Source organism: Lontra canadensis, unplaced genomic scaffold (genome assembly GCF_010015895.1).
Source record: "Lontra canadensis isolate GAN:19392208 unplaced genomic scaffold, GSC_riverotter_1.0 scaffold30, whole genome shotgun sequence".
Lineage (NCBI taxonomy): Eukaryota > Metazoa > Chordata > Mammalia > Carnivora > Mustelidae > Lontra > Lontra canadensis.
In genome coordinates, this window is record NW_022631024.1 from 1,327,947 (window position 1) to 1,346,906 (window position 18,960).

General features: G+C 47.0%; 1 protein-coding gene across 4 annotated transcripts; it reads right to left on the reverse strand.

Moving 5' to 3' along the window:
* Positions 1–907: 907 nt before the first annotated feature.
* WDR31 (WD repeat domain 31) lies at positions 908–18,658 on the reverse strand. Of its 4 annotated transcripts, none has more exons than XM_032865645.1 (10): positions 18,560–18,658; positions 11,822–11,968; positions 11,225–11,357; positions 9,672–9,746; positions 8,756–8,900; positions 7,707–7,807; positions 5,779–5,846; positions 4,635–4,776; positions 2,905–3,067; positions 908–1,370 (listed from the first exon to the last, which is right to left on the reverse strand). In XM_032865645.1, the coding sequence occupies exons 2-10, from the start codon at positions 11,935–11,937 to the stop codon at positions 1,210–1,212; spliced, it is 1,104 nt and encodes a 367-aa protein (XP_032721536.1). In that variant the 5' UTR covers positions 11,938–11,968; positions 18,560–18,658; the 3' UTR covers positions 908–1,209. The 4 variants fall into 4 exon arrangements, with proteins under 4 accessions (XP_032721536.1, XP_032721537.1, XP_032721535.1 ...); XM_032865646.1 differs by having other exon boundaries at positions 11,225–11,354; positions 11,822–11,965; positions 18,560–18,654; XM_032865644.1 differs by having other exon boundaries at positions 11,822–11,965; positions 18,560–18,654.
* Positions 18,659–18,960: the final 302 nt, after the last annotated feature.

Here is an 18,960-nt window from a genome sequence, read left to right on the forward strand (position 1 = left end):
ACGTACGATTTAATTAGTATGGAAACTGAGATTTTATAACAGCCAAGATCATTCAGCTGAATGTGGAGATTCAAACTCGGATCCTCCCACAGGGAAGCCAGCCCTGCGAGGTGCAGGAGGGATACAAGGACAATGGCTGTCAGCTGCTGGTATCAGGGACAGGTAGGGGCCAGAGAAGACAAAAGCGAGGAAGTCTTTGGCTAGGACTCGCTGCTTTATGTGTGGGATCTCCTGAAGACAGGGTGGACTCTAACTTCCTGGAAGGAAAATGGGCATGTGAGCACCATGCCAGGGATAGATGTCCTGGGGGCCGCCCAGGCTGGCCTTAGCACCAAGTCCCTCCTCACCAAGGAGCTGGCCTACAGTTGAGTCTGTCCCACTGTTCTACATTTTTTTTTTAAGATTTTATTTATTTATTTTAGAGAGAGAATCTCCAGCGGACTCCCTGCTGAGCATGGAGCCCGACGTGGGGCTCGATCCCATCACCCAAGATCATCAACCAAGCTGAAATCGAGAGTTGGATGCTCAACTGCCCGAGCCCCCCAGGCGCCCATCTATATTCTACGGTTGTCGAAGACTCCCATTGGCCTCATACTGGCCATCCCTAAGAGAGTTTATATAAAATGACATAAAAAATACTAAAATGTACAAATGACCTTTTTTTAGCCTTAATCTCTGGAACCTCTCCACTTCTTTGTGCACAAAACAAGTGAGACAACTCGGCTTCAGGGCAAGGCGGTCAACCTTTTCAAGGCCCCTGGGGTCTAATTTTCATGCACTGGTCTGGGACACGCCACCTGCACTCGGGGCCCCTCCCAGCAGAAGCCTAGACTTCCTCACCTTGTGGAGGAGCAGTGACGAGCGGAATGTCACGTCCACAACCCATGTCCTCTACAGAGCGGCGCTCCCCTCTCCCATCTGGGTAACTACGAGGCCACCCAAACAGTCTCTCCACCGGCAGCTTTTTCTTCTGTGGAGACATAGGTCAGTCTGATACACTCCACCCCATGTTCGGACTCTCAGACAGAGACCTATCGTGTTTCTAAGCTGCACCTGGACTTACGTTGGCCTCGAACCCTGATAGACCTTCTGAGTGGACGGAAGCAGAGAATCCCACATAGCCCTCCCTGCAAGATCACAGGGAAACACAAAGCCACACGGAGAAAGGACAGGCCACGTTTGATATTATCCAGTGCGTGCCTCCTGGCCTCAGAAGGCTGCCACTTCCTGCAGCTCCAGCCCTCGGCTGCGCTCCACTCTGAGCAGGTGAATTCCTTTGCTGAAACTTGCACACAGTAAGGAGATGGTGTCACCAACAGCCAGGGAAGTCAAGGGTCCTGATCCATCCAGGGACAAGGTGAACAGGCAGGCTGTGGGGGGAAGAGGGAACCAGCAGCTCAGACCAAGGGCTCAGGGTCACGGGACATGAGGTCTCTGAGAAACCCGTGTAAGCAAAGCATGTGCTCTGTGTCCAACCCAGGTAAGAGCCTCATCGCCTGCTCCAGAGGACTGTGCACCTGTGGGGAGGTGAACGTCTGGGCAGCCACAAGGCTTCAACTCCAGAGAATGGCACGTGGCCCAAACAAGGTGTGTATCGCTTAAAAGCCTGCTCAGACAGCCGGCGCCTCACCTGCAAAGACGTGGGAACACACGGCCCTTAGTTCCCACCTGCCCAGAGAACAGAGCGGGGACCAGGGCAGAGGAAAACAGACAATGCTGATCTTCAGCTGATGGCTTCTGGGGTCTTGCTCCCTTCAAGACAAAGGAGATTGGGACCTGAAGGGGAGTCTGAGTCTGGGGGCTTCCAGCTGCCCCAGTTTCCGTCCGTCCCTGTCTCCCCTGAGAACCCTACAGGTGCGCAGCTGGAGGGCAGGGCAACACTTTCAGACCTTGTTCTCCCTGGTGTCAGGCTTATGAACATTGAACCTGACACGCAGCTGCTCTCCCCACCTCCCCCAGCTGTTCCACGGGGCAGCTGGAAAGGGCACCTGCAGCTGGGGCATAGCAGGGCTGTCCTCCCTAGGGAGGTATGGCTCACAAACCATAGACATGATCTCACATCTTTTCTCTGAGGGGGCTACCCTATCCTTCCCTGCTGGGAGCTGAGTTTCTGGAACATAACTATAGGAGGGATTTGTTGTAAGATTCTTTAATTTAACACTATTCCTATGTCCAACAGAACCCCGGGTCCAGCACAAAATAGTCTGAAGGCAGTGGGGGTGCTGGTAAGGCAACTTTCTGGAAGAAAAAACCAGCCACCTTTACTTATAGCATTTGCCACCTTTTGTGGTGAAAATATTCTCACTATGACCATATTAGATATTCCTGAATAGTTAACAATCAGCCAGTAGCAGTGGGCTCTGGCATACTTCACTGAGGACTTGGGGGAGCCAGCCGTGTTCCCTAAAACATCTTTTTTTCTGGAGCTTTGGAGTTCATGACCTGACTGGGATCTCAAACCTGACCTGTAGCATCAAGACAGGGCAGTCTGGGTAGACAATGCTTACTCTACCTCACCCCCACCACGAGCGGAGACTCTCATTTTTAGTCCTTAAAAAATGAATTTGAAAATGACAATCCTTGTCTCCTTTGCCAGGCATTTTGAGCATCACACGTTAAAACCTGATGAAGAACTTCGGGTAGCAAGAACAGTAAGAACCAAATATATCTGAGCTCTCAGGAGCGAGTCTGTACAACGTGGTAGTGGGGCTCAGGCAGTGAGGGCCTCTAGCCGGAGGTTCAACGGAATCCTGGTGTCTTAGTGTCATCTCTTAACCACTAGGGGCCTGGAGAGTGGCAGAACATGGCTGTCTTTGTATTTGCTGAGCAATGGAAAGAGAGAGTTTCAAGGATGCTTTTAGGGCACCATGTGTCTTTGAGAAGCGCCACCAGCAGGCTCCTTACCTCCAGTGTCTTGGTTCCAAATCTTCACTTTGCAGTCATGGGATGAGGTAGCAATTATAGGCATCGAGGCCAGTGCTCTTGGTAGAAAGACACAGGATGCAACAGTCTGGAAATGCCCCTTATATTCCCATATTCTGTTTCGTGTCTGCCGTAGGTCCCACAGCTGTTAGAGGAATGACATAGGCTAGCTCATACACACATATTTTCCCAGCTTCACACATGCTGCCCTCACTGATCCACCTGTGTCCCCCACTTACCTCCTCATGTAGCTACCCATTGTCTTCATCTATCCCATCCACACACCACATCACCCACCCATCTGGTAATTATTTTAAACATCAACGATCTCAAACAACCCTGGGTAAGGGTGTGCAGGGAGGGTTGCTGCCTTCCTCATTAATGTCAGGGCTGGGGAAATGAAAGCTCCAAGTCCTACAGCATGATAGGACAGTATGGCATTGCCTAATTTTTTTTTAAGTTTTTTATTTATTTAAGTAATCTCTACACCCCATGTGGGGCTCAAACTCACGATCCCAAGATCATGAGTCTCATGCTCTTCTGACTGAGCCGGCCAGGCGCCCCGGGGGTGCCTACTTTCTAGCACAGCTCGGCCTTTTGGCCTGTGGGTTCTCTGCAGACCCCATAGTTAGGAGCACCTTCTCATAAGCACACAGAGGCGCAGACCTTCTGACTGATTGCCTCCATGCTGAACCTTGGTATATGAAGATGAGACCCTCCAACAAAGAAGGTGACAATCCTGCCAATTACACTCTTGTTGACACAATCAGACCACAGCTAGAGAACAAGGTTCAGGGAGGAGAGCAAACCGAATTGTGTCCAAAATATAATGAAGTCACTGGGCACCATGTTAATTCAGGAGAACAATATCCAGAGAGGAGAGTGATCTGAACTGTATCCGAAAAATAATGAAACCACAGGACACCGCATCAGTTGTGGGGGCTGGAAATGCTTAGCTTGGGGAAGGGGTGCTACATCGATAGCCTGGGATTCAGTGCCTCAGTGCACCACTTACTAGAGGTGTGGTCTTGTGCAAGAGACTTCAACTTGCCACGCCTCTGTTTGCTTATCTGTAAAATGGGAATTATTATAGAATCTAATTCACGAGGTTGTTGTAAGGATTAGATGAGACAGTGCATGTAATGTGCTCAGGCCAGTGCCCAGCATGAACTGTTTGTTTCAACGGGAGCTCTAATTTTTATATTTGGACCAGATGCCCCTCTTAGCCTATATTCTACAGTGAGGAATCCGAGGTACTTTAGAGATACAATGCAATGTAATCCAAAATTACGTGCAAGGAAAGGTATATAGGTAAGGGTTGGGATGGGCCGTCGACCAACACTGGTGCCTAAGACTCCCTGAAGAGCTTGAGCCTCCTGTACCATGACCACAAGTACAATGGGAAGACACTTGGCTCTTCAAATAGTCCCTCCCCTCTCTAAGCTCTGCCGGAAGTAGGGACATTGGCAAGCTGGTTCTGTGTTTAGCACCTTCCTATCTTGACTCTCATCCCATGCCTCTGTCTACTATCAATTCAGAGAGCCCAAAGCTAATGGAGGTTTCTTGAGAGATGCATCTGGAGTGCAAAGGCTCACTTACAGTATGCACTCGGAATAGGCCTGAGCCATTAGCAGAGCTGGCCTGGTGGAGCCCAGGATAGATGGGAGGTGAGAGGAAGCACTTTGCTCATCAGCAACCAGACCCCCACTCACCGTGGCTTCGCAGCCTTCCCCTCCAAAGCCGTTGCTGCAGGAGACACACTTGTGACCGTCCTCACTGACCTCGCAGTAGGTCTGAATATGCTGCTTTGCGGGAAATACGTGAGCTACCCGTAGTCCCCGGCTGTCCCATAACCTGCAAGAAATGAAGCAATGAGCCTGTGGTAAATGTATCTGACAGACCCATGAAAGTAAACCGCGGCCCTCCATGGCTCCGGCCAGTCAGATGGAATGTCACGGTTCACCTAAAAACAGGAGGATGAACCAGATCGCCCTCAGAGACACCAAAGCTGCCAGGAAATAACCAAACTGAATGCCATCTGAGTTCTTTCTATTTTGAGACCTACTTAATAGGAATTTAGACCAAGCATCTTAACCGTACAAGTTAATTTGTTAATTTGGCCCTTTAGGAAACTGCTTTCAAGGGACAAGAGGATATTTCTGTGCCTGTGACTTAATTGCTTTAAAAGATGGTTATTAGGATCTAGAGGAGCCATCACCATTCTAGAATCCGATACAAAAGACTTGCAGGCCTTGGCCTACTGGGCCGTGGGGTCCGCTGGGAGTGTTTTATTCAGCTTCTCGTCTCATTTTCCACCTCTTTACCTCATTCTTCCTGTTTTCTAAGTAGAGAGAATCTCTTCTGAGATCCAGAGTTTCTCGCTGTGCTTTCCACTCAACAATTCACTTCATTTGACTCTCCTGACGGGGATCCGACCCCACTGGCCCAGACAAGGCTTCCCCTGAGGGCTGGGTGCTTGAGAACATCCGGCCCCCAGTAGGGGACGAAAATGGAGCCAGGCAGGCAGTTCAAAGCGGGGGCAAGCCAATGACCGGGACTGAGCTCAGTCTAAATGTGTTCACACCGGTGGCGGGGGGCAAGGGTGGGGTCAGAGTCAGCTGCTTCAGAACCATCCAGGACAGGGGCTCTTTCCTGGCCTGACTTCCTGCCATTCAGCCTCTACCCAGACGGCCCAGGGATCCACGTCAGAGACCCCAGCCCCAGCAAGGGGCAAAGGGGCAGAAGGCCCTGGGAAGGCACAGCAGTGTGGAAAAGCAGAGGGGAAAGGGAGTCATATAAGCTTGGGAACCACAAACCTTCACCAGAAACACCTTCATGGCTGCTCAGGAAGCCCACCTGATGGTTTTATCTTCAGAAGTCTGTAGTATATATGGTTCTTGGGGGACCCAGCACAGATGAGTGACCTGGAAAAAGCAAAATTTTCAAAACTTCTTCATACCAAATCGCTCTTCTATGGCAACTCCTGTAAACCGTGCTAAATAGTGTCTCTCCACTTCTCAAGGACACTGACTCGTACACTCGTCTTGGAGCGAGGCTGTGTTTTTCTTTCTTTTTTTTTTTTTTAAGATTTTATTTATTTATTTGACAGACAGAGATCACAAGTAGGTAGAGAGGCAGGCAGAGAGAGAGGAGGAAGCAGGCTCCCTTCTGAGCAGAGAGCCCGATGTAGGGCTCGATCCCAGGACCCTGATATCATGACCTGAGCCAAAGGCAGAGGCTTTAATCCACTGAGCCACCCAGGCGCCCCAGGCTGTGTTTTGCAGATGCCCCCCGACTCACGCTCTACTGGACGCCCCTGGATCAGCAGCAGCAATGGTAGGGCCGGGCCAGTGGTGAGTACCAGAATGCATGCGAGCGCCCCCACTCATGGTGAACTGCTGGTGACTGGCAGCCACGGAAAGCAGCCCCCGTTCTATGGTGGGACCACTGAAACCCTAGTCTAAGGCCTCACAGGGCTGAGGATGCATTCTTTCTTTTCATCCCTATGACCCCCTGCTGGACAGACATGAAACTCTTTTCAAAATAACCCAAGGTGACCCAACTTTCTTCTAGCAACCTCCACAAATATGGAGGGCATAGAGTGAGCCTACCATACCCTGCCATGGACAGTTGTGTTCAAAACTGGAAAAGATGACCATGAGTGATAGTTAATGACCACTAAAGGAACACCTATCATGTCAAATCATGGGATTCTCTCCATTTTATAAATGAAGACACTGACACTCTAAGTGACTTTCTCAGAGTAACTCAGCTAAAATGTGATGGCTCTTGGGGCGCCTGGCTGGTTCAGCTGATAGAGCATGTGACTATTGATCTCAGGATTGTGAGTTCAAGCCCCATGTTGGGTGTAGAGATTACTTAAAAAAAAAGTGATGGGGGTGCCTGGGGGGCTCAGTTGTTAAGGGTCTGCCTTCGGCTCAGGTCATGATCCTAGGGTCCTGGGATTGAGCCCTGCATCAGGCTCCCTGCTCTGCAGGAAGCCTGCATCTCCCTTTCCCACTCCCCCTGCTGTGTTTCCTCTCTCACTGTGTCTCTCTCTGTCAAATAAATAAATCAAATATATATTTTTTAAAGTGATGTATCCATAATTTGAACCCAGGCATGACTGACCTCAAAGGCTGTGGAGTTTATCTACCAGCCTACTACCAGAAAACATTGGTCTTCATAAACACAGCAAATTATACATAAAGCAAAGGGTCCTGCTTGTTTCTCTGCACATCAGCTATGAGATCCTGGAGGACAGGGATGGTGTCTTAGGCCACTAACCCAGCTCCTAGCACAGCAGATATGGAAAAACACATTTTGAGGGAATAAATGAACACACCACTTAAAATTCCAGTATGAACTAGAGAGGTGTTCTCTGGAGCAGAAGACTTTATTTTTTAAGATTTTATTTATTTATTTGTCAGAGAGAGAGAGACTGAGGACAAGCAAGGGAGCAGCAGGCAGAGGGAGAAGCAGGCTCCCCACTGAGCAAGAAGTTGGATGTGGGACTCAATCCCAGGACCCTGGGATCATGACCTGAGCAGAAGGCAGATGCTTAACGAATTGAGCCACCCAGGCATCCCTGAAGCAGAAGACTTTAAAGAGATCATCCAGCCTGATAACCTTGAGAGGCCAGAGTCTGACAGAGTTCAGGGTGAGTAGTAATGAGGTGTCAAGCCTCTACTGCCTGGTGTATCTCCTGATCTCTCTCACAGAATCTTTGCCTCACCACATGCTCCCCTCTGCTGTCCCACTCTCTACCAACTTTGAGTTCCTACCAGGTTCCTGGAGATGGAAGCTCTCTCCATACACTGTCCAGTCCCAATGTCCCATAGGAGCAGGGTGTTGTCCCGGGAGCCAGTGCACAGCTGTGACGAGTCTGGGGGAACAAGAAAAAGATGGTCCATGAGATGGGCCTGGTATGGGGCTTTTCAGAAAGTACAACGAGGGGGCGCCTGGGTGGCTCAGTCGGTTGAGTGTCTGACCCTTGGTTTTGACTCAGGTCATGAGCTCAGGGTGGTGAGATGGAGCCCTGAGTTGGGCTCCATGCTCAGTGGGGAGTCTGCTTCTCTTCTCCCTCTCCCATTGCTCTCCCCTCCACATCCGCTCACACACTCTCTCTCTAAAAATAATCAATCTTGGGGCGCCTGGGTGGCTCAGTGGGTTAAAGCCTCTGCCTTAAGCTCAGGTCATGATCCCAGGGTCCTGGGATCGAGCCCCGCATCAGGCTCTCTGCTTGGCAGGGAGCCTGCTCCCCCCTTCTCTGCCTGCCTCTCTGCCTACAGAGATCTCTGTCAAAAAAATAAATAAAATCTTGGGGCGCCTGGGTGGCTCAGTGGGTTAAGCCACTGCCTTCGGCTCAGGTCACGATCTCAGAGTCCTGGGATCGAGCCCCGCATCGGGCTCTCTGCTCAGCAGGGAGCCTGCTTCCTCCTCTCTCTCTGCCTGCCTCTCTGCCTACTTGTGATCTCTCTGTCAAATAAATAAATAAAAAAAATCTTAAAAAAAATAAATGAATAAATAAAATCTTAAAAAAATAAATTTAAAAAAATAATCAATCTTAATTAAAAAAAAAAAAAAAAAGAGGTGCCTGGTGGCTCAGTTTGGCATCTGCCTTCAGCTCAGGTCATGATCCCAGGATCCTGAGATTGAGTCCCACATCCAAGTCCTTGCTCAGTGGGGAGCCTGTTTCTCCCTCTGCCTGCCACTCCCCCTGCTTGTATTCTCTCTCTCTGATAAATAAATAAATTAAAAAAAAAAAAAAAGAAGAAGAAGAAAGAAAGAAAGAAAATACAACAGTGTTGGGTAGAGCTCTCTTTGATTTTACCTGTACTCACAGCCAATCCAGTGACCACCATGGCATGGCCAGAGAACTGTTGCCTTGGCTGGGCGGGGCCACAAAGGTCCCACATCATGGCTGTCCTGTCTCGAGAGGCGCTAAAGAACAGGCTGGATCCATGAATACAGGCTATCTGCTCAAGAGAGAAAAAAGCCCGGGTGTGCTTGTTTGATTGGACTTGGAAATGGGCAACAGGCCCGGGGCTGTGGGTGTCAGAACCTGAGGCTCTCCCCCGGCCCTGTTGGGGTGGGAATGCACTGCGTGTGGGCATCAGTACCCTGCCCTGTGCTGGGAGCTGTGCAGGTGACAGAATCAGTTCTTGAGGTGGATTTCAGGGACGGGAGTTGTAGAGACCGGCATTCGCTATCATATTAGCTGGAAGCTTACTCTGCCCCCTAATGCTTTTTTAACAAATTAATTTTTAGTTAACTGTTGTTGGCTTTTTAAAAAATTCCCCAACTAGACTAGAAGGTTCCTGAATATAGGGATTTTATCAATTTATTTATTTATAAATGAATTATTATATATTATTATATATATCATATATCATTATTATATATAATAAATTATTAGTGAATAAATTTTATCATAAATGAATATTTATTATATAAATGAATAAATTTTATCATTTCTTATTTTCCAGCTACAGTAAACACACGGGCTGCCTTCAGCACCTGTCCCCGTTGAGTCAGGATAGGCAGGGAGAATTCTTTATTTACCACCTGAGCTATTAAGGGCTCAGTGACAAAATAAAAATCATATCTAATATGTCTCTAGCAATAGCTAAGGGAATGGTTCACTCTGCTTTTCCTTTACCGCAGCAGATGAAGCCCTTGCATTTTCTTAAGAATGAATATCCAATCACTCTAACTTCCCTCCACAATAATGATCATTTGAGAATTACCTTCGTGACCTCTCGTTCATGTCCTCTGAACCTTTTCACCACATCCCCGCTCTTCCAGTTATAGGCCACCACTGTCTGTGGAGAGTCATTGGAGTCATTAGAATCTCTGTAATATTTATTACAGTTAAATTTTTATTTAACTAAAACAAGCCTTTACTTCATTATCTACCTAATTTCTCTCTCTCTCTGTCAAGGGTCTTGCATTAGGGCTTTATTTTGTAACCCTTATCCTGTCCCCCTACACTGACTTTCTTTTCTTTCCTCCTGACTAGTGCTCTGTCTCTCTCCAAGGCAATGGGCCACTGCTCTGAGCCTCATTGATGGGTTCAGGAGGACACACTCCCCAAGGGGAACAGACTCAGCCTGAGGTTCTGGTTGTCTACATGGGATTACCGTTTTCCCTCCTAATTGTATTGTACTTCTATTTTGTGTATTTAAAAAATGTGTCATCTTAAAAAAAAAAAAATTGGTCAGGTGCCTGCATGGCGCAGTCAGTTAAGCGTCCGACACTTGGTTTTGGCTCAGGCTGTGATCTCATGGCTCATGGGATTGGGCCCCACAGTGGGCCCCGAGCTCAGCAGGAAGTCTGATTCTCCCTCTGCCTCTCCTCCTCCCCCCAACCCCTGCTCTCTCTCTAAAATAAGTAAAATAAATCTTAAAAAAAAAAAATCCACGAAATACAGTATGAAAATGAGAGGAATTAAAAGAATTAACATTTCTGCTACCAATGTCCTAGCTGTGAGTCCTGTGATCGATGCAAATATGGGGGGAGAAGCAACCAGATGCAGCTGATACTGGGAGGAAGGACAGAAACACAAAAGGGAGAAATCATAATGTTCACCACTGTTGAAATTTTGACAAAAGAACAGCATAAAAAAGACTAGAAGTCTCCTTTTAAAAATTTTATTTATTTATTTATTTATTTAATTTATTTATTTGAGAGGGGGAGAGAGAGAGCACACAAGCAGGGATGGGGGCAAAAGGAGAGGGGGAGAGAATCTCAAGCAGGCTCCAGCTCTCCACTAAGTGTGAAGCCTGATGCGGGGCTCGATCTTACCACCCTAAGATCACAAACTGAGCTGAAATCAAGGGTTGGTTAGGGTTAAGCAATCCTAGGGTTAAGCAAATGCTTAACCGACTGAGCCACCAAGGCACCCCAAGGAAGTCTCCTTTTGTTGACAACTAGCTCCTATGTCTGTGTGTGGGTATGAAATGGCTTGGTCAGAATAATACTTGTCAATTATAAGAGGCATGTGGGCGATCTGGCACATCACTGAAGATCTTACCACCAAACCCTCACAGCTTCCCTGGGAGGCTGGCATTCTCATCCCCATTCCATGGATGTGGAGACTGAGGCTCACGAGCAGTAAATGACTTGCCCAGAGGAACAGGAAGAGGCAGAGCAGGGACTCAGAGCCAGCCTTCCTTAGTCTAAAGCCTATGGTTTTACACTACTCAACCTTGCTGCCAGAAACACAGAACCAGCATTTCCTTCCCCAACATCTTCCCTTCTCCACAGTCAGCTGGTTCCCTGGGAAGCACAGCAAACCCACCTTATCTTTTCCTCCAGAGACACACAGGTCTGAGTTCAGAGCCGCAACGACAGAGACACTCTCCGTGTGGGCTGGGCTATACTCCAGACAAGCTTTAGTTTGAATTCTCTCCTCTATAATCCCATCAGGCCTGCTAAAGAGAGGATGGCAAATGAGAGTCCCTGGGGTATGGAGTGCAGTGGGGTAAGGGGAAGACGGGACAGGCTATGGGAGAGGCCAGGCAGAGGAGAAATCTGGGAAAGGAGTACAGAAGGGAGACCCAAGGCCATTACCAGAAATGGATTATCAATGCCGAGCACACTCAGAACAGCCGAAGGACTAGAATCTGATAAAGGGGAATCCTGAGGCCAAGAAGCCAGGAGTCTTTGCTCATCTGGAGCTTATTCCCAAAGATACCAGGCCAGGCATCCCAAAGATGCCAGGCCCCTCTCTGTGGGGCTGAGGACACTAGCTAATCAGTTGCTTCTCATCCAAAAGAAAACAGACCAAACTGTTCAAGGAAGGTCATCAGTAATCGCTCTGGGCCTTCTCTTTCTTTAGTAGAGAATTTTAATGCGACATGATAAAACTTGGGATCCCAGTGTCAGATGGCTGTACCTGTATTTGTAAGTGCTGTGTTTGAGTTTGCTTTGCAGTTTCCCCATCGCTGCACAGAACCGACACAAAACCTTGTGAGAAGGAGCTCGTTTCAGATGGCAGCCAAGCAGTGGCATCCCCTGTGGCTGCTGGAAGTTGTCGTCCCTGCTTAGTGAAAAGAATACATACTGTTAATGTCATTAGGCATGACAATGGTAGTCTGGTGACCTAAAAATAAAGCCTATTTTATTTATTTATTTGACAAAGAACGAGAGAGCACAAGCAGGGGGAGTGGCGGAGGGAGAGGGAGAAGCAGGCTCACTGCTCATGCAGGGTTCGATCCCAGAACCCTGGGATCATGACCTGAGCCGAAGGCAGATGCTTAATTGACTGAGCCACCCAGGTGCCCTGCAAGCCTTCTTTTTTTAAAAGACTAATCCATTGTACTCATTTGCTTTTCCTCTTTTCTTTGACTCTTCTCATGGCCCCAGGAATGTACCCTCCCATAAAGCATTAGCAGATCAGCAAAAGCAAAAACAAAACTAATTTTAAAACTACAGAGAGGTTTCTTGGGGTTCCTGTGTGGAGTGGCTACTTTAATAAGTAGAGAGTCTCCTTTTTGGACAACAACAAAAATGTTCTGGAACTAGACAGTGAACATTGTCTATGTACTAAATAAGAGTAAGTTTTATGTTATATGTATTCTACCACAACAAATACTAGGAATATGTATTTGAAACTAAGAAATAATTTTTACCAGTATAGCTTCTTGGAAAGGAAGAGCCTTAGTTATTCCTAGCTTGCTGGGTTTTTAAAAAATAATTTCATGTGACACTTCTCTAAATCAGTGTACCAGGTCATGGGGTTATTCTGTAGTAACAATGAGCTAAAGGAGCACCTGGTTGGCTCAGTCCATAGATTATGCAATTCTTGATCTCAGGGTCATGAGTTCAAGCCCCATGTTGAGTATAGAGTCTACTAAAAAAAAAAAAAAAGAGAGAGAGAGAGAGAGATGTGAGAGCTGACACAGGTAATGATCTAGATCAGTATGGATTCCTGAGACCCTTTCAAGAAGTCTGCCTCTTCCTCTGCCTCTCCTCCCTGTGCCCCCAACTGGTGCACTCGTGCGCGCGCGCGCGCTCTCTCTCTCTCTCTCTCTCTCTCTCTCTCTCTCTCGTGTGTGTGTGTGTGTGTGTGTGTGTGTGTGTACTCTCAGATAAATAAATCTTAAAAAAATAAAATAATTATCATTTTGGAAGGTAGAAGGGGTAGAGGGAGAGAGAGAATGTTTTTCAAAAAATATTATATTTATTTGAGAGAGAGAGAATGCGAGAGAGAGCATGGCAGGGGTGGGAGGATGGTGGGGAAGAGGAAGAGGGAGAAACTGACTCCCTGCAGATAGGAGGTGGAGGCGGGGCTTGATGCCAGGACCCTGAGATCATGACCTAAGCCGAAGGCAGACACTTAACCAACTGAACCACCCAAATTCCCTGAGAGAGAGAGTCCTAAGCAGGCTCCAAATTCAGCACAGAGCCAGACACAGGGCTCAATCTCACAACCCTGATATCATGACTGAGCTGAAATCAAGAGTTGGATGCTTAACTGTCTGAGCCACCCAGACACCCCTAGGAAATGAGTGTCTTATAGGCCTGACCAGTCCGGCTCTATAGGAATGACCAGAATGGTCTACAGGAACAACAGCAGGGAAAACTCACCAAATATTCTCAGTGATACCATGAAAATTCCAGAAGAATTTCAGCATTCATTTTGAAAAGCTGCCAGAACCGACCTCCAGACAAGACAGGTAGCTGTACAGAAGCACAGTGCAGTGACAAGAACAGTGTGTGGGGGGCACCAGGAGCCCTGGGCTCCAGCCCCAACTCTCCCTCATCCCACTGTGTGTCCTTGGGTTCTTCCGCTCCCTGCTCTACACCTCAGCTTCCCCATCTGTAAATGACACCAGACTAAATACTTTTTAGCAGACTGTGTATTCCATGAGAGGAAGGAGTCTATCATATCATACTCATCTTTGTACCTCCAGTGGCTTGCACAGTATGGCAAAAACATTTCTTGTTAAGTAGTGTGAATCTAAGGTCCCTTCCAGTTCAGACAGTCTAAAATTCTCTGTAATAAGTATATGATATGCTGCCAGAAAAAATTCCAGGATAATTTTCAAAAATCTTGGGATGTTGTACTGCTTATAGACCGATGGAGGTTGCTGGGCTGCCTATCTGTAAGCATAGCCCATTTTTCAACATTACCATCAAACTAAGGACAGGTGCCATCCATAGATCTAGGTCACCAAAAAGAGCAGATGCTATAAATGGATTGGCTTTACTTAACACTGATTGGATTCTTAGCTGATATCTTCAGACAGCCGTATTTCCCTTTTGAAGAGCACTCACAGGACATTCTAAGCAAAAGATAACTTTTAGAATTATTTACCCCCAAACGAATAGGACCTTCTGGTGAGCTTCCATATTTAACACTTTGTAATGTTTATCCTTTGGAAAACAGTTTAGGCAGCAACTTCCTAATCTCTGTCATTACTGAAAAGATGCTTAAATTAATCTCTTCTCTGAGCATATATTTGCACTGAAAGGAGATTCACAAGGTAAATAAAGACCTTGTTAAATGAAAGAGATTGTTAAGTGCAGCTTTCCCTCACAAAGAAAGTAATATCTTACAAAATTCCAAGGTCATGTAAGGGGCACATTTCCAACAATTAGGGAAAGTATACCATAATGTTAATTATACATCTATTTTTATTTTCATTTAAGTATAAATAAAGTTCTACACCCAACATAGGGCTTGAACATAGGACCCCAAGATCAAGAGTCACACACTCTACCTACTGAGCCAGTGAGGTGCCCAGAGATATCTATTTTTTATGATATACAAAGTAAGGGGGCACCTGGCTGGCTTGATCATTAGAGCATGCGACTCTTAATATTGGGGTTATGAGTTTGAGCCCCACATTTGGTGTAGAGATTATTAAAAAGAAATATTTTTTTAAGATTTTATTTATTTATTTGACAGAGAGAGATACAGCGAGAGAGGGGACACAAGCAGGGGGAATGGGAGAGGAAGAAACAGGCTTCCTGCCGAGCAGGAAGCCCAACACGGGGCTCAATCCCAGGACCCTGGGATCGTGACCTGAGCCAAAGGTAGATGCTTAATGACTAAGCCACCCAGGTTCCCCTTAAAAAGAAAATCTTAAAAAAAAAAAAAAATATATATATATATATACACACACACATATATATGTGTATGTATATATGTGTGTGTGTGTGTGTGTGTATTTGTGTATATATGTATAGGTATAGGTATATACATGTGCTACTTTTTTTTTTAGATTTTTTTTTTTAATTTGAGTGAGAGGGCCTGTGCGCATGAGCTGGGGGGAGGAGCAGAGGGATAGGGAGAAACAGACTCCCTGTAGAACAGGGAGCCCCAATGGCAAAGCGGGGCTCGATCCCAGGACACTGGGATCATGAGCCCAGCTGAAGGCAAATGCTTAACCCCCTGAGTCACCCAGGCACCCTATTATTATTATTTTTAAAAGATTTTATTTTAAGTAATCTCTATACCCAGTATGAGACTCAAACTTACAAATCCAAGATCAAGAGTCACATGCTCCACCAACGGAGCCAGCCAGGTGCCTCCAAAGTAGGATATATTTAAATACTTAAATATATCATTAAACATCTTTATTTTACTTATAGTGCTTCTGTTCAAAAATTTTCAGAGCTGACTGCTACTGTTTCTGCGAAAAAGCCAATTTCTCCTGCTTAAAATAGTACTTCAAGAAGTATGAATCACAGAATTTGAGATGGAAGAGCTTTTCAAAATCATCACTCTAAACCCTTAATTCAGAAATCTGAAGAACCAGGGGCAGAAACATTATCTGCTCAAAATTCTAACTAGGTACATCTCTTGACTTCTAGTCTAGAGTTTCCCTTATAAACATCTCCAAAGAAGAAACATAGTTTTAGTGCATTTTAACAAATCTATTTTAAAAACTTGAATAAGTAAATTCTAATCACCAATGGACAGTGTAGCTTATTCTAAAACTGAAGAGCAATACAGAAGGGTCAGGGAGAGGTGCCTGGGTGGCTCAGTGGGTTAAAGCCTCTGCCTTCGGCTCAGGTCATGATCCCAAGGGTTCTGGGATCGAGCTCCGCATGGGGCTCTCTGCTCAGCAGGGAGCCTGCTTCCCTTCCTCTCTCTCTGCCTGCCTCTCTGCCTGCTTGTGATCTCTGTCTGTCAAATAAATAAATAAAATCTTAAAAAAAAAGGGGGGGGAGGTCAGGGTAACATTTGGTTCAGCGCTTTGGCACGGGAACAGTTCACTGCAGTCGGCAAATTGCTGACCCTCTTGGAGTCTGACTTGTCTAGGTAAAATGGAATAATCTCTCTCACTGGCTTCTGGAAGGATTAAAGATAGCATGCACCAAGGATTATTCTAAATGCTTTATATTTATTAACTCTTCTGATTTATTCCACAAGCCTCTGAGCTAGATGCTGTCATTATTTTTGTTTTGCAGATGAGAAAAGTGAGGTGCGGAGAGGTTACATAACTTGCCCGAATTTACAGATAAGTTGCAAATAAGTGGCAAGAAGAGCTTGCTCTCCATCAGCATAGTATACTGCATCTCTGCAAAAGCTTGTGCGTAGACAGCCCTCAGCTGCACCTGGCCACTGGCATGAGTGACAGCAACTGAAAGGAGCAATTTCTGCCAACTTCACCCTTAATACTATGGTTAACACACACATATTAAACATATGTAACAAATATATACAGAGAATATTTACAAATGAGTCTGAAGGACATTAAGTTGAAGCCAATTATGTCTTCTAGCCAGAGTGATTGATCACACTAAGGCTAAGAATTCATTAAGTTATACATTATATACCAAGGCAATTTAAAATCTCAACAACAAAGTATACATACTTGGATAATGTTCATATAGTTGTGATTTTTGTTTTAAGATTTTATTTATTATTTGACAGAGAGAGAGACAGAGAGAGAGGGAACACAAGCAGGGGGAATGGGAGAGGGAGGAGCAGGCTTCCCGCCGAGCAGGGAGCTTGATGCGGAGCTCGATCCCAGGACTCTGGGATCACAACCTGAGCCAAAGCCACCCAGGGGCCCCTATAGTTGTGATTTCTTATGAGTAATCTAAGCAGTGAAATTCTACTCAGTTATCTTTCCACTGTTTATACTGTGAACACATAATATACTTTCGAGGAGGGATGGGGTCTTATTCATTTTTGTATCTGAGCTTAAAGCATAGCCTGGGATAATGAATGCAAGGCAAATATCTGTGGAGTGAATGAATGGATGGTATATTAAGGTAAAGAGTCTGTTTGGCAAGAAGGTTTTTTTGTTTGTTTGTTTGTTTGTTTTGTTTTTTTAATGTAGGCTCCAGGGGTGCCTGCGTAGCTTAGGAGGATTTAGCATAAAAATATTTTTTTTGCTGCATAGGACTCTTGGTTTTAGCTTAAGTCCTGATCTCAGGGTTGTGAGACTGGGCCCAAGTGGGGCCCCAGGGGTCTGGCTCGGTACCCAGCATGGAGTCTGCTTGTCCCTCTCCCTCTGCTACTTGCACCCCTCCCCTCCCCACTCATGTTCTCTCTCAACAACAAATAAACAAGTCTTTAAAAAATAAAAATAAGGTAGGCTCCATGCCCAACCTGGGGCTTGACCTCAAGCTACTGTGAGCTCAGGAGTCACATGCTCTGCTGACTGAGTCAGCCAGGCACCCTGTCAGCTTTTGAAGGACCCAACAATATAAGGGTCCTTCAAAATTGCCCAACAACAGATCATTCAGGGAACAGTTACCTGGGCTCTGTCCCAAATTTCAGGTCAGGAAAGGCTGGAGAGGACTTAGAAAAGCCGTAAACTCAGTTATGGCTCTGGAATATCCTTGCTGGTTCCAGATGAAACCTGGCCTAAATCTGAATCCCAGGACCCATTTCTGCCCGAATTTGCTTTCCATACACCTTAAGATACCCCGCGGTCACTTTAAACATAACTCAGAGGATCCTCTTTTAACTCTCCAGTGCCGTATTCCTCGAAATACTCCAGCATAAACCCAACTGTTATTTTCCGCGAAGAAAGTGGGACTCAAAGGGTTGCGACTTGCTAAAGATCACACGAGGCCGAGCTAGAGTACCAGACCTCCTTTCCCTAGACTCCTGGTCCAATCAGTGTTCACGTAAATGCTGATTTCATACCGCCCTCCCTCCCCCCAAATCTCCTTCTGCGCACAAGGCATCAAACCCAAAGTTCAGATACAAACAAAGCCGCACTGGAAGCACTGGAAGATGGTCTGATTCGACACTCTAATGGTACAGATGGGGAAACTGAGGCTCAGAGTCTCCCAGGGAATCAGCACGAGGTTGGAACTTCCAAGGTTGCCCCAAGCTGGGGGACAGTCTGTGTAGTTTTTCCTTCCAGGCTCTTAGATCACAGACGTCCCCCGTCCTATCCATGTGGACTACCAAAGCTTATTTTCTATGTTGGGGGGGGGGTCGGGGGAGGCAGGGTGGGGCGCAGTTCACCCAAGACCCGGCTGGGACGAGGGTTGGGGGTGGGGGGAGTAGGTGTAGCACCACCCAACCCAAGGCCAGCCCTCGATCGAACTCCCCGCTTTGACCAGGTGCGCGGCTGCAGGTGCGCGAGGGCTCCCACCTCCCCGCCCGCCCCCAACACCCAGCTGCACCCCTTACCCCCCACTTGTGCTCCATACCCACCGGCGGGCTGGCGGGGCCGGGAGCTGAGGCCGGCGGGGGCGCAGAGTGGAGGGCGTCGGCAGGCACCAAGCACCACAGCCTCCTGCGCCTCCGCCCCTAGCAACGAGGCGCGCGTCGCTAGGGCAGGAGTCCCCGCGAAAAGCCTCCAGACGCTCTCCCCGCCCCCGAGCCCCAGTTCCGTTCGCGGTACGTCTCCCGGAGGCCGGGCCCAGAGAGCCGAGCTCTGTTTTCTGACGGGAACGATGCGGTGGTGAGGTTCCAGAGAAGGGGACGCTTGTGCCCCCAGACCGTGCCCCCGGGGAATCTATGTAATGCAAGAAAAGCGGTACCACCGTAATAGTCGCCAAGGAAGTACTGAATAAATGTCATATTTTAAATAATTATTCGCTCAGATGGAGTAA

Coding starts and splice junctions, on each gene's coding strand:
- WDR31 (XM_032865645.1), bottom strand. CDS start 11,937: ATGCCACTGCTTGGCTGCCATCTGAAACGAGCTCCTTCTCACAAGGTT. Junction 8,901..9,671: donor ATGAACGAGAGGTCACGAAG/GTAATTCTCAAA, acceptor TCTCTTGAGCAG/ATAGCCTGTATTCATGGATC. Junction 4,777..5,778: donor TCTGAAGATAAAACCATCAG/GTGGGCTTCCTG, acceptor CATTTCTTGCAG/GTTATGGGACAGCCGGGGAC.